The sequence below is a fragment of the Aquarana catesbeiana genome, linkage group LG02 (genome assembly GCF_042186555.1).
Source record: "Aquarana catesbeiana isolate 2022-GZ linkage group LG02, ASM4218655v1, whole genome shotgun sequence".
NCBI lineage: Eukaryota > Metazoa > Chordata > Amphibia > Anura > Ranidae > Aquarana > Aquarana catesbeiana.
Genome location: NC_133325.1, coordinates 413,231,079 through 413,246,625, shown reverse-complemented (window position 1 = coordinate 413,246,625; position 15,547 = coordinate 413,231,079). Strand labels below are relative to the sequence as shown.

At 40.8% G+C, this 15,547-nt stretch overlaps 1 protein-coding gene across 2 annotated transcripts in view; it reads right to left on the bottom strand.

Annotated features, from left to right (window-relative positions):
- Window positions 1-15,547, bottom strand: part of RIMS3 (regulating synaptic membrane exocytosis 3) — a 266,560-nt gene that overhangs the window by 44,647 nt on the left and 206,366 nt on the right. For both annotated transcript variants that reach the window (XM_073615424.1, XM_073615423.1), the window contains exon 3: window positions 850-991. In XM_073615424.1, coding sequence (XP_073471525.1) covers window positions 850-991 — 142 coding nt within the window. The remainder of the gene's footprint in view (window positions 1-849; window positions 992-15,547) is intronic.

Genomic DNA, 15,547 nt, shown 5'->3' with positions numbered 1-15,547 from the left:
TAGTTGTGGTTTAGATGCAGCAAAGGTTCTGTATAATGTGGTATAGGGTTGGTATAGGTGCAGTCTAGGTTTGGAATGAGTGCGGTATATACAGTGCAGTATGAGTGCGGTAAAAACTGTGTAAAGTTGGTGTTCTGCTCTGAGTGGCTCTGTCCCTACTAGCAGTATCAGCAATGGGTGAATGGCCCTTTCACCAGTCCCTGGAATGCTGCAGTGACCTCTTACTGTAGAAGGAGGCCCCTCAGTCTCTTCCCATAAGCCTCTGATGATCATCAGTGGGAATAAGAGGGTGATTTGGACACTCCAGACTCCCTGCTACAGTGGTGCAGGTGCTGTGATGTGGGTGGTTCTACGCTGCCCCCAGATGTCCTTCCAGTCTCAGAATCTGCTCTATGCTGGTATGGTCTCCTGGCAGGTGAATATCCAGACGGAGGTGCTCTCTCTCTAACTCTCTCGGGGCCAAGAAAAAAAGCTTTCCTGGGCAGTTTAAAAAAAATCATATCGGCTGGTTGCTGAGGAGAATGGTGCATCATAACATCAGTATCTCCGTAAAGGGAGAGAAGAATAAAGGCCATTGTCTCATTCTCCATATTGCTGTAGCCTAGCAGGATGAATAGCAAATTGGTCAAAACTGTACTTATAGGGAGTTTGTCTGATGGGGGAGGGATATGCAAGTACAGATAATGCAACTGGGGTTAAGGTTAGTAGGTTTCTCTGTGTCCATTGCAATTCTTATCATAAATATAAATCAACATAATGGGGGTCCAAAGCTGCAAGCTTGTCTCAGGCCCCATTCTGCTTTAATCTGCCTCAGTGGTGAGGAAGTAAAGAAAGAAAAATGCCACTTACGTGCCATCAGAACTGTTGCTGTTAGTGCTGCCATCTGTAGATTCCCGACTCCCTTGTCTTGTCACCCGGTTTCTCATTTCCACAGCAATACCCGTCTCTGTGCTGCGTCGAATATTACTGCGCAGTTTCTTTGTTGTACCATCTGTGAATATCAAGAAAAATTAAGGTAGTAATAGCATTTATCTTATGAATCATATAGAGGAGCATACAGCATCATATACTGTAGATTCAAAGAATTGCTGACAACAATTTTTAGGCATCCTCATAGATAATAACAGTAAGAGTTATTGGACCTGTACACAGAGCAACAGAGTGGTCAAATGAGTGCTGCTGAACGCGGGCACTAGAGAGAACCCTGCAAAGGATTGGCTTGTCCTCTGCAGTGGGATCCAGGTGGTCATCTTGGAGAAGCCATTGCCTATTCTAGGTGCTGAATTCATATGAGATCTGGGAAATCCTTTTGGTACAGACATAATATATAAATATCACATACTGTATTTCAGGGAGCCTTGTTTCAGGAGAGAGAGAAAAGGCAGCAGCTGACATGTAATTTAGAAAGAAACACATGAACACCCCTTCTGGGAAGTGGAGCTGTCCCTTGATGAAGTGGGATTGAAAAATTATATTTTTTGGGACTATACCAGTCTGTGATTACCCATACTGGCAGGGACTTTATCCCTAATGCTAGAAAGCTTTTTGGGGATAGACAGGATAGAAATGTCACTCTTCAAGAGACCTACTGAGCACCTGAGCACTTGAGCCCTAGAAGTTCTGAAAGGTATTTATTCTATTGAGACTTTCCTTATCCACTATTATGGAAATGTTTTCTTAATAAAGCAAGATTGCTGGTTTGACAAGTTAAAGTGGCTGTAAAGGCTCAAGATTTTTTACCTTCGTACATTCTATGCATGAAAGTAAAAAACCTTCTGTGTACAGCAGCGCCCTCAGCCCCCCCCCCTCATCTTGATCCAACAATGTGCATGAGAGCCTCGGCTCTCCCAGGTCTCTCCCTCCTTGTTATCTGAGACAGCCAGTGTGCCAATGAGGAGAGAGCAGGGGCGGAGCCGAGCAGCACTCCGTGTGTAAATGGACACACGGCGCAGCAGCTCGGGAGGGAGCTCAGGTGCCCACATAGCAAGCTGCTTGTTATGGGGGCACTAGGCAGGAGGGAGGGGCCTGGAATTCCGGTGGGGGACCCAAAAAGAGGAGGACTTCTCCGTGTAAAACCATTGCACTGAGCAGGTAAGTATAACATGTTTTGTTATTTAAAAAATAAATAAAACAAAACCTTTAATTTCACTTTAAAGTAAAACTGTTAAAATGCAATCTGACTGGACACTTTCTGTAAACATAATGCGTAAAAAAACGAGGGAGGAGCCATGCGCGGATGACGTCACCCGCTGCCATCCTTTGCTAGCATTCAGCACAGTGTTGTGCTATATGCTTGTATTCGTCCTGTTTCATGTGATTAGTCCATGTTTGACCCTAATAAATTTTTAATTGGTTGCACAGTGAGCACTTAGATCTACCCTCTTTTTTATATATGGTTTGATGCCCTCATTGATTGATCGATCTGGAGGAGAAGTTCAAACAGATTATTTCTGCTGCCTACCTGTTGTGTGGGACCTGCGTGCATGACTACCTGTTAGCTCAGGGATCCATGCTCTGAGGTGAGCGTAGAATATTGATTGGAGGTGGAGGGTCTGTCACTATTCATTTTAAAACTGTTGATCTTCACCGATGGAGTCATCTTATATTCTGGGACTTGTAGTTCACCAGTTGATTGGACTGTATTTTATTGCGCTGCACTTTTTATATTTTTTTTTTATTTTCTGTGATCTGCTCAGATGATGAGAGTGTAAATGCAAATAGAGAACATTCTGGGCACCAATGCTGAGTCTGCTTGTGCAGCTAGAACTTGAATATCTGTGTCAATCCCGTGCCGTCTATGAAGTAATGTAAGCAATGAGCATAGTATTTATGGCCTAGTCTGATAGAGGTTTTGAGGGATTGTATTGTGGAAGCCCCATGGCAAAGCAGGAGCAGCAATAAGTCTGTATGTGCATAGGGGAATAGTAGAAACCTGCCTGTTCTTGAAAATTTAGCTCACCCTCAGAGCCAGTACCTGTGTTAAAGTTTGTTAATAAGTTGTGGAAGTGAGCCGTGAAACATAAGCTTTGGGTCCTCGACCCCCTCCTATGACTGAAACATTCTGAAGGGTCCTTGCTAGTTCTGGGGCTTGGTTGAACCTGCTATAAGGGGCAGTTATATGTAAGTAATTTACTAAAATACAAACATCTTTGTTGTTCTTGCACATGCATATGTTTCTTTTTCTCTACATTTTTGCATTACACTTTTGACTTTTATTTATAGTTATTGCTTTGATAGGTTCCAAAACTTACATGAAATGTAAGTTTTTGCTTGTATTCTATTTTCATGACAGTTCTAAAATATACAGCATTGTAAAGCTCAACTGTAATTTTAATTTAAATCAGCTAAATACTTTCTAGCTGCATCAAAACAAGAAAAAAGGTGTGCATAGTTCTAAAATTCACTTAAAGCTGCAAAAGCAATTGTTCAAAATTCTGTTCTCTGTCGTAATTAAACTGCTGCCAAATTGTAACAGAAAATGGCTTACTTTTTGACATATCCCTGAATTTATAGTACCGTGATGTCATAGTGGTCCACTGAAATTGCTCTGCTTTCGGGGGCCAGGAGGAGGACTTTAGGTCCAGCCACACCCCACCTCCGCATGGGAAAAGATAACTACATGTCCCTTGATGCTAAAGCAAATGTAGGACATGTTGGGCGCATGTGCAGATGGAGGTGAGGATAGAACTGATGGGTGTGGGTGTGTGTTCAAGCGGAGGTAAGGGTGGATGGTGGTACAGTGAGTGAATCAGACCAGGAGCTTATACTCCTGGGTCCACCCACTACGGTGAGTTGGGTGTAATTATGGTAGTGTTCACTGTCTAAACTGCAGCAGGAAAGTTACAAGACCGGTGGCCGAGGGAAGGAGAGTGTAACTATCAATTAAATTAAGAAAATGTTATTTAAGGTATGAATGCATAGATGCATTAAGATTTCTGCTTGGAGCTCCGCTTTAAGAAAGCAGCCACAGCGTGCCCGTTGTCAGTATGGTCGGACTGACGCTTTCTGTGTGTTGATGCAGAGATCTCTCATTGTGGCAGGGGACAAAAAATTCTACTCGAGCTTTGGTTCATTTAATATTTTTTTTTTTTTAATGATTGAAAATAAAGCCAAGAACATGTGACAGCATGAATCCAAATACAATTATGGATGTACTGCTAAAACTTACTTCAACAAAATTATCTAGCTCTTGTCACTATATATTATAGTTTCATAATCTGAACACGAGTCAAAAGATGTATCACAAAACAGAATATTGTTTTTTGTTGTTGTGTACAGCAATAACATATAAGGGTAAATGGCTTCTGAATCACTAAGTGATTATCCATGAATACAAAAACAGTTTGCACATTCTCATCATTTAGCATTACTGATGTTTGTGATGCATCGGGGAGGATGGTACTTCCACCCTCTGAGATCTGCCAGAGAGTAGCCAGCTGTCTCACTGAATAGTTATCTTATTTCATAAACTGGGAAGATATTAGTGTAACTGGAATCCATTAGTGTTTAAGTGCTTATTTGAGACAAATCGGTGTTAGGTCTTTTCAGGGCACAGACTGGGGAATTATCCTTGCAGGGGTTCATGTCAATATGAAGTAGCATTTTAGCAGCAAATGTGAAGAGTGGCGCTAGGCGAATTAAAGGCTAAGGCTGTACATTAATATTATAATGTATTAAGAAACTATACGGAACAAATCCAGTTGCATGTGGATCAGCTACCACTAGCCATATCAGCAGTATAATCCTTAAGCATAAGTATGCCTTTGCTCTAAATATCCTTCAGTAAGTCATACATATTCTCATTGCAAGATTAGCAAGCAAACATGTCATTATTAAAAGAAATATAGCTTAGAAACGGAGCTGCACAGAAATGTGGCCCAATCAACAGGGCTGAATTAACTATTATTTACAGTAGACTTGTGCCTAAAGGCAGCAGAGCAAAGAGATATGTTTTCATTGTACTGTTATTATCAGCCATATTTTTTTCTATCATCAGTAGACATACAGTCCCTTACAATATCCAAAGCCAAGTACAACTCAGTAAAACAAGAACCTAGTTTGTACTAAGCAGGTAATGCTAGAAGGAAGCTTATTTTAGTGCCAAAGATGTGTGTACCCCAGTTTTTAAATGTCATCCCTTCCAATAAAACAGTGTTATAAGGCTGTAGAAAAGCACACTGAAATGACACCACTAAGCAGCATTGCTAAAAACTTGTGAAGTAACCTTACCCTATGCAATAGCATCCTTAGCCAAAATGTGGTGCTGCTGGACTGTAGTCAACCTGAGCTCTAACTGTAATAATAATTTCCATTGTGTTTTGCCTATGCTGATATTATTGTTTGCTTCTGCCTGCTGTTGGGGAGTGTTCCTAGAGATTATGTGAGATTATGTGAGAAGATACAATAATGCTCAGTTTTGATTGTTTATGTTTTGCTGGCCAACTAGTAGGAGATTTATTGCCAGTGGTGCATGCTGGGTAAGGACATAAATGCATGGAGTGACCTTCTGGAAGCTCTCTTGCTTCCTGGGCTGCTGTCACGAGAGGAGGCTGTGTATTTGAGGTCAATACTTTAGGGCCTGTGGCACAGGGAGAGCCTTTGCCAAAAGAGAGGTCTGGGTGTGAGTACTAGGGAGTCTGGACTACTTGGAGTGGAACACCAGGGGGAAACTTCACTGCTGAAACGTGTGCTTGACAGTTGGGTAGAAGATACTGCCAGTGGACACTGCAGAGGGGTATAGAGGTTCATCCAAGGGATATGTGTGCTGCTCTAAAGCAGCCATACAGTTTGATGAGTACAGAGAGCCTATACCAGCTTAAAGCTCCATCTTCTGTATTGACTGTATACAGAGACAGAAGTCTGCATTTCTTGTCACTTTAGGATATCCTGTGCCCTAGCACTTCTCTCCTTGAGTTTATTTATATCCACTTCCATTCCCCTCATCAGTTCAATCCTCACAGTCCCTACCTTTTGTTTCACCAGCCCCTCCCTCTTAGTTTGTAAGCTCGAAGGAGCAGGGATCCTCTAAACCTCTTGTTTTGAATTGTACTGGTGTATTGTCTCCTTTTACATTGTAAAGCGCTGCACAAACTGTTGGCGCTATATAAATCTTTTATAATAATAATAATAATAATAATAATACAGTAATTGTACTTAAACTCTGTTAATATTTCTAAAGTGACTGCTGCTCATTTTATGCCATCCCATTAAGACTCAAGAATTCCTCCCTTAGGTGAAATGCTAGCCCCCTACACCAATGCCTAAGGTAAGTGGGTGCTAAACCTATGCACTTGGCTTGAATACTGTAATAACATATTGTTCTTGTAGAAGTGGATAATTATACAAATACAAATGAATAATCATTTTTGGGACAGTGCTGCAGATAGTAAGTATGGACTGCCAAACTTTTAGACAACATTGAGCATACTGAGTGTGAATTCTGTCAGGAGTAAATAAATACACAATCTGTACAACATATCTCAGAAATAGCCCTCTTTTGTGGAAATGTCCCAATTTATACATATACCGGTAATTAGGATGGGCCATAACAAACTAAGCCTGTTTACTTTGTAATACATTAAAGATTTGTATTTCTCAAAACACTGATATGCGAGTGAATTAAAGTACAACCCCTGGCAAAAAGTAACTCTTGGAAAATGTTCATTCAATTGTTTAATTGCGTAGAAAAAAAACTAATCACAGACATGCCTCAAAACTATTTTCATTTACCATTCCAACTTTCTGGCTTTAAGAAACAATTGAAAAAATAAAAAAAAAGAAAGAAAACTGTAGTCAATTGCAACTGTTTTTGCAAATCAAGCAGAGGAAAAAAACATGGAATCACTCAATTCTGAGGATAATATTATGGAATCACCACATACTTTGTGGTTCTAAAACAAACATCTGGATCAGATTACATCCTGAAAAATGATGCCATCATCACCAAACATCCTTTTGAATGATGGGATAAGAGAAGTGTCTAAAAACTCAATATAAATTGTGCATTTATTGAAGATTTAATGACTGTCATCGCCCCCGTACCTTTACCTGACATGCAACCCCATATCATCAATGATTGTGGAAATTTGCATGTTTTCTTCAGGCAGTCGTCTTCATACATTTCATTAGAATGGCACCAAACAAAAGTTCCAGCATCATCATTCTGCCCAATGCAGATTTGTAATTCATCACTGAATATCACTTTTATCCAGTCATCCAGAATCCATGATTGCTTTTCTTTAGCCCACTGTAACCTTGTTTTTTTCAGTTTAGGTGTTAATAATAGTTTTCGTTAGTACAAATAAAATAGGAAGGTTGTTGAAGGGAAGTATACTGGTAGACCAAGTAAGACATCAATGCGTCAAGTTAGAAAACTTAAAGCAATATGCCTTAAAACAAAAAATGCACAACAAAACAAATGAGGAACAATTGGTCAGAAACTGGAGTCAATATCTGTGACCGAACTGTAAGACATCCGCTAAAGGAAATGGAATTTACATACAGAAAATCCAAACATGGGTTTGGCTTTTTTTTTACGTCCAATCATGGACTGTGGATCACTGGATGAAAGTGATATTCAGTGATGAATTACGAATCTGCATTTTGCGGAGTGATGATGCTGGAACTTTTGTTTGGTGTCGTTCCAATGAAATGTATGAAGACGACTGCCTGAAGAAAACATGCACATTTCTACAATCATTGATGATATGGGGTTGCATGTCAGGAAAAGGTAAAGGGGAGATGACAGTAAATAAATCTTCAATAAGTCTTCAAAGTTTATATTGAGATTTTGGACATTTTTCTTATTCTATCAATTGAAAGGATGTTTGGAGATGATGACATAATTTTTCAGGATGTAATCTGATGCAGATGTTTGTTTTAGAACTGCAAAGTATGTGGTGATTGCATAATATTTTCCTCAAAATTGAGTGATTCCATATTTTTTCCTCTGCTTGATTTGCAAAAACAGTTGCAATTGACTACAGTTTTCTTTTCTTTTTTTAATTTTTTTAAAGTGTTTCTTAAAGCCTGAAGGTTAGAATGGTAAATGAAAATAGTTTGGAGGCATGTCTGTGATTAGTTTTTTTTTTTACACAATTAAACAATTGAATGAATATTTTCCAAGAGTGGTGACTCCATACTTTTTGCCAGGGGTTGTATTACCAACAATAACAGTAGGAGAGAAGTACAGTGTTGCGGCTTTTGCAGGAGATCATTAATGTGTTACATCATAGCATCCAGTAACCCATTCCATATTGGGCCTGCATAACACTACAGGTTAACACTTAGTTTTCCAAAACATTCCAATTTAAGCAAAATACAACTGCACAACCTGTAGGTGGGGTGCAGCATGGGACAGTGGCAATAACACACACAGTCTGAAGAAGAACTTGTATTGGAATAATGCAAAGACAGATCGCAAAAAATCCTGTGGGACGGTAGCCCAGCCGGAAACACAGTTCCAACAGCATGTATCAAGCAGGATTTAGTCGAACTGACAGCACCTGTTGAAAGGAGTGGAATGTGACCTGGCTGTCTTTTGCCCAAGCAGGAAGGTTTCCAGAGAAGTTGCGAGCCCTACGCTTTCCCTCCTCCTCAGGAACCTTTCCCTGTCACTAGTTCTGTTCCTATCTGACAGGGGTACCTGTCCCTACTCTACCATCTTGCAAAATGAGTGCTAAGCTTGGGAGCCAAGGCCTTAAAAGATAAGTTTACTTTTTGTAACATGTTACAGCCTTATTCAGGGTGTAACATGTAGCAGGTTAGAAATGCTCCGGCCCCTGCACCTTCTGCCCCCCCATCCCAAGTCCTCATTTTGACAGCGAGCTCACTGGCATTCATTCACAGTGTTCTGTCGGCTTGTAGTCCTCAATGGGTAGGTAGTTCATTAAGCTTCCAGTCAGAGTGTAACTTCCTGCCCGTATCGGAGGTATGGGCAGACAGCTACACAGACAGTCTGCAGGACTGTGGCATTACACCCATGATGTGCTTATCGTGGGTGCTATGCTTTACAGTTCCCTAACAAAAAAATAATAAACAAAAAATAGGAGAAACTCCGCGCTTAGGATCAAGCAAGGGTTGCAGCCTCCCCTAATAGACTTCCCTAAGGGGCTATGGTAAATGGTAGGAAAAAATAGAATGGGGTAAATGGCGCTACCCTAGACTGGAGCGGGGTATCCCAATCCCTTAAATTATAACAATGGTGCACTACCAAAAATCTGATGTGCTCTAGTATTGATAATAGTAGTTGTTAAGATCACATATACCGCCGTATAATATGATAACCTAATTAATTTTAAGTGCAATAATACACACACCAAAAGAACCTCTCCTTAAAACATTGATTAAGGTGATTAATCCTAAATGTCCAAAGAATAACTAAATTCCATCTGTGAAAAACAGCACCATAAAAAACCTCAAAAATAGATTTGTATATAACTATAAATAAAAATGTGAGCATCGAGTTTCAAAACAAAATGCTAAAAAAAATATATATATAAAAATATATAATTATAAACCAGCAGTTCATCAAGGAATTAATATGTGTATTGACAAAAATTATATATATATAATAATAGTCCCAAGCAATGCAATGTTGCTGTAAAAGTTGCCAGGAACTCCAAAGTGACCAAGTGCTCAGCAGATCAGGTGACTCTTGTGCTCCCCCTTAAGGGTCCCCACTCACCAGCTCCCATTACCCCTGCAGGGGTGATTGGCATATATGGATAACCGGGGATGATGTCCCTTGGTGGCTCCTTCATCTGATTCACCGGTAACCTGGCGCAATGTCCCTTAATGGCTCCTCCAGCCGATCCACCACACCAAGATATCCAAACGATCTCCTATTCAGCAATTCCCAGTCACAGTTTCCAGAGAATATTCAGTGAAATCCCAGGGATAGAGCCTCATAAAGAAGAAATAGGGCTCCCATAGTGTAGTATAAGGATTATTTGTTTAAAAAGTCAGGATAAAGTCAGGATAAAAAACAAAAAACAAACTTCCCAACAAGTGGGTAAAAAACCCTTAAAAACTGCTACAATCTATAATCGATACAATGTATACAGGGGCTGGCTCGCATCGTGCGCTCCAGGTTCTCTGCTATAGTACCGGAAATGACGTGAGTGCGTGGCTCCAGAGCTGCAAGATGGAATTTAGTTATTCTTTGGACATTTAGGATTAATCATCTTAATCGATGCTTTAAGGAGAGGTTCTTTTGGTGTGTGTATTATTGCACTTTAAATTAATTAAGAAATAATATTATACGGCGGTATATGTGATCTTAACAACTACTATTATCAATACTAGAGCACATCAGCTTTTGGGTGGTGCACCATTGTTATAAATTAAGGGATTGGGATACCCCTCTCCAGTGTAGGGTAGCGCCATTTACCCCATTCTATTTTTTTTTTACCAAAAAAATAAATAAATGCATATTTTTTACTTGCAAAAAATGTGCATTTATATATTTTTTTTAAAAGTGGACCTATCTTTAAATAGGCTTTGCCTGACTCAAGAAGGCTGCTAGAGTCACATGGGGTGGCAGCATCCAATAGGATCGCTTCCCCAGTGACCCAGGAAACCATAAAGAGGCCATGTTTTTCTTGACTTCCCCTCCAACTGCAGTGCTGCTACGGAAGTGCGCCACCTGCAATGGAGAAAGTACACTGTACCTGCCTACAAACCTAAGTTCAATTAAGCTTTTTAACCCAGTTTGAGGTATAGCACTTGTTAAATAAACTAAACTGAACTCCAAAGTTATGGTGTCCCTTCATTCCTGGCCTGGAGAACAGGTATATTTACATTTCTGCAGTCTTTTGGGGGAATTCTAGTGTATATGCGCTGCAGTCTTTATGAGTTCTATCACTCAATAAACAACTACATGGTACCTTGTGTTGAAAATGCATGTGTAAATAAATTCCTGTGTTCGGCTACATGTACTACATAACATAACTTTCTATAAATCAAGTCCTTTGCTTTCAACCCACGATTGACTGCACTAAGTACAGTGTTTGATAAAACTAAAGCAGAGCTTTCTACAGTGGTTCTAGAGTTTCTTAACTGCGAAGGGTCCTTGCACACAGACACTTGAGGCTGTTCAATGTAAACTGTGGAATTTTTTCCCTGCCTGGAAAGTCCAGGTCCTGCCTACAGCCCCCCCCCCCAGATGTAAATGGCTGTGCATGGCTGCACATGATACATATGGAAGCGTTATCGTAAACACAAGTATAGCGGCATAAATGTATGCAAAAAATCGGTGCCACACAGCCATTCGTGAAAATCTTTGCCGGGATAGTGTATGTACTCTGCAATCATTTGGAGAGGTGGGGCACCTTAACAGAATATAGAGCATGAGCAAGGGCATATTCACTGTAAGGGCCATTATCAACGGTCTCCCCTCAACAGGAATGCAAAAGCAGCTTGAAGCAGGTCAAATGCTGGTCAGTTGAAGTTCAACTGCAAGTCAAACACACCTGCAATATATTCTCAAAGATCCCAAAAGCAAACCCTTCTTCCACTCTACCTCCACTTTATTCAACAACTGGCAGCTGAACAGAACTTCAGGGAGTAAAGGGAAGGTATGTATATACTGCTGGGGATAGTGGATTAAAATAAACATGTGCTTTACCTGAATAAGCAAAGCACAGGTTGATTTTAAGTTTGCCATATACTTTAAAATCTAAAAGTACAATCTCTGTACAGTCTCCTCTAGATTTACCAAAATGAAGTAAGGTGAGGTCCTACCTAAACATTTACATTGTAACCAATGAGGCAGGCCCCCTTGTACTACATAGTTGTTGGTAGACCTAAAGGAGATGGATGGGAAGGTTAGACTGTAACTAAAGTGGTCCGCTAAATGCATATTAGACCCACAATGCAAACACAGGCTGCCGAATAGAGACTTATGCATTTGGATAAGACTCTTTTGAATGGCTATGTCTGCAAGTATATTTTGTGGTGGACTTGCACTTTAAAAATGTTTAATTATAGAAGTATTGGTTTCATTGTGAGATATCTGATTCAGGTGAAAAAACTGTAACGTTACATGGCACCAATAGGTTTGAATTCATAGCTGAATTGTATGACAATAATTGAACAATCCATGAAAACTCAAATTAAACAAACGTAAACATAAATACACCAGTTCTGGCCTTAGATTTTGTATCAGATTTGATCCATCAGGTCAACAACATTTACCATAACGTACAGTAGTACTAATTTTGGTAACAATCAATTAAAATTATATACAATCAGGCAGAGCCCCAGCATTTTACAGTTGTTAGAAAGTTTGGCTCATCTGACAGAAATGCTTGCGTTAAGTGCAAAAGCCTCAATGTTATGCCAAGCTGTAGTGACGGGAGAAGCTTGTTGTGCTTACCCTCCCCTTTTGCCTCCAACACATTTCCATTGGCCTATGACAATGATGGGCTGCATCACTGACCACAATACATGTGTGGGAAAGTGTTTTTTTTAGTAGAATGGCTTGACGTTCGGACACAATGGAAAGCACGTTGAGTCTGCAGGTGTGTGAATCTCTACAGATCTGCACTTTAAACCTAACCCTCACTCCCATGTCCCTCTTTTTGGCTTTGAGAAGGTGACACTTCTGGGTATGGAAGCATGTAACTCCCCTCCTTTTCTCCAATGTGACTATGCTTAGTGATTGGCTGTTCAGGCCCCCTCCACGGTCACATAGGGACAGAAGAGAGTACTTAACCCTGTGAAAGCTTCAAGTTTACAGAGAGTTTCTTCTCTTCACTCTCAGCAGCATTCAGAGTAGGAGAAAAAAGATAATACATATGTGCAACTGGTTGTGTTATTAGGCCTCTTGCACACTGAAGTAAAAAAAAACACCACATTTTTAACTGATCTGAACACAGGTGCATTGTTGTTTGGGGAACAGCTGCTTAAAGATCAGTTTTACAGCATTGAGTACTTTGAGAAAATTTTATATCCAAGTGCAGTAGTTTATATACATGTGAGTGTATGCATGAACAACAGCAGCAGGTCCATAAGGGGTGCCGCCCCCCTAATCTGCATGCACCGACTCCTAATCTTCATGTGTGGCGCCGGACGCATAGATTTCTATGAGGGTTTTTTTTTTAAGCACATAATTAGAGCCTGAGGCTCTAATTGGCTTCAAAAAGGTTGGGCTCAGGGCACAGAGCACTGCACCCTGAGCCCACCCACTTGTGACATTAGCGAATCAACATACACATTTTTCTTCCTGCTTCTCCTCCCAGTCAATCAGGAGAGGAAGCGGGTCTTAAGGCCTGATTGGCCAGGAGGAGAACCCGGGGAAGCCGCCCACAACCTGAATGGGCAGGTGCTGACCCGGCGGGGGGAGCACTTGCCCCATCCAGGTTGCGGGCGGCTTCCCCGTCTTCTCCTTCTGGCCAATCTGGTCTTAAAATGGAGCACCAGCTGCCACTGTGCATGAATCTGCAGGAATATTGCAATATTGAATATGGCAAATTGGAAGAGGATGAAGAATTTTATGCACTGTGGGGACGGGTTCAGCTTAAAGTGGAGAGCTCTCAGAGAGGTAATCCAAGCTGACAGGTGAGGTTAAAGAGCTTCCTGTCTGTGTTTATTGGTTAGCGTGTACAGGAAACAAAAGCATTCCCACGCAGGGGTAAGAAACACTGTCCAAAAACAAAAGTCCAGCAAAACAGTTCTAGGCCTCCTGGCTAGTACTGTAAATAGACCTCACTGGGTCTGTTCCAGTCCTGCAGAAATGTTCCCTCACAGCCTACTTTTCTCGTTTCTCAGCACCACCACTGATTAACCCAAGGAAGACAAATTATACCCCAGGTGGAGAGCAAGGTGTGGCCAGTGCCTAACCCCTTGTGTCCTGCTACAGATCTCTCACTGCCAACTATTTACTCTATGAACCTCAAAATTTTATGTGGCAGATGCACACCTTCGACAATTGACAAGGGCAAAGGCTTTATGGATCATTTTACTCAAGATCTTTCTTTCATCAAGATCCTGAGTATAATCATCAGTCAATTATTAGGTTTGTGTGCAACTGGACTTAAAGTGAACCTGTAGTTTTGGTCTACATGGGCACAGTTTCACTTATTGGTTGAACTACATGGACTTGTGTCTTTTTTTAAACAGACTAACTATGTAACTATAAGTTATATACATACATGTGTGAGCATACTGGAAACATGCAATCGCAGGTTGGATATTACAGTCAGGTCCATAAATATTGGGACATCGACACAATTCTAATCTTTTTGGCTCTATACACCACCAGAATGGATTTGAAATTAAACAAATGAGATGTGCTTTAACTGCAGACTTTCAGCTTTAATTTGTGGGTAGTTACATCCAAACGGTGTAGGAATTACAACAGTTTATATATGTGCTTCCCACTTTTTAAGGGACCAAAAGTAATGGGACAATTGGCTGCTCAGCTATTTCATACCCAGGTGTGTGTTATTACCTCATTATCCCATTTACAAGGAGCAGATAAAAGGTGCAGAGTTCATTTCAAGTGTGCTATTTGCATTTGGAATCTGTTGCTGTCAACTCTCAATATGAGATCCAAAGAGCTGTCACCATCAGTGAAGCAAGCCATCATTAGGCTGAAAAAACTAAACAAACCCATCAGAAAGATAGCAAAAAACATTAGGTGTGGCCAAATCAACTGTTTGGAACATCCTTAAAAAGAAATAACACACCGGTGAGCTCAGCAACACCAAAAGACCTGGAAGACCACGGAAAACAACTGTGGTGGATGACCAAAGAATTATTTCCCTGGTGAAGAAAACACCCTTCACAACAGTTGGCCATATCAAGAACACTCTCCAGGAGGTAGGTGTATGTGTGTCAAAGTCAACAATCAAGAGGAGACTTCACCAGAGTGAATACAGAGCGTTCACCACAAAATGTAAACCATTGGTGAGCCTCAAAAACAGGAAGGCCAGATTAGAGTTTGCCAAACAAAATCTAAAAAAGCCTTCACAGTTCTGGAACAACATCCTATGGACAGTTGAGCCCAAGATCAACTTGTACCAGAGTGATGGGAAGAGAAGAGTATGGAGAAGGAAAGGAACTGCTCATGATCCAAAGCATACCACCTCATCAGTGAAGCATAGTGGTGGTAATGTCATGGCGTGGGCATGTATGGCTGCCAATGGAACTGGTTCACTTGTATTTATTGATGATGTGACTGCTGACAAAAGCAGCAGGATGAATTCTGAAGTGTTTTGGGCAATATTATCTGCTCATATTCAGCAAAATACTTCAGAACTCATTGGACGGCGCTTCACAGTGCAGATGGACAATGACCCGAAGCATACTGTAAAAACAACCAAAGAGTTTTTTAAGGGAAAGAAGTGGAATGTTATGCAATGGCCAAGTCAGTCACCTGACCTGAATCCGACTGAGCATGCATTTCACTTGCTGAAGACAAAACTGAAGGGAAAATGCCCCAAGAACAAGCAGGAACTGAAGACAGTTGCAGTAGAGGCCTGGCAGAGCATCACCAGGAATGAAACACAGAGTCTGGTGATGTCTATGCATTCCAGACATCAGG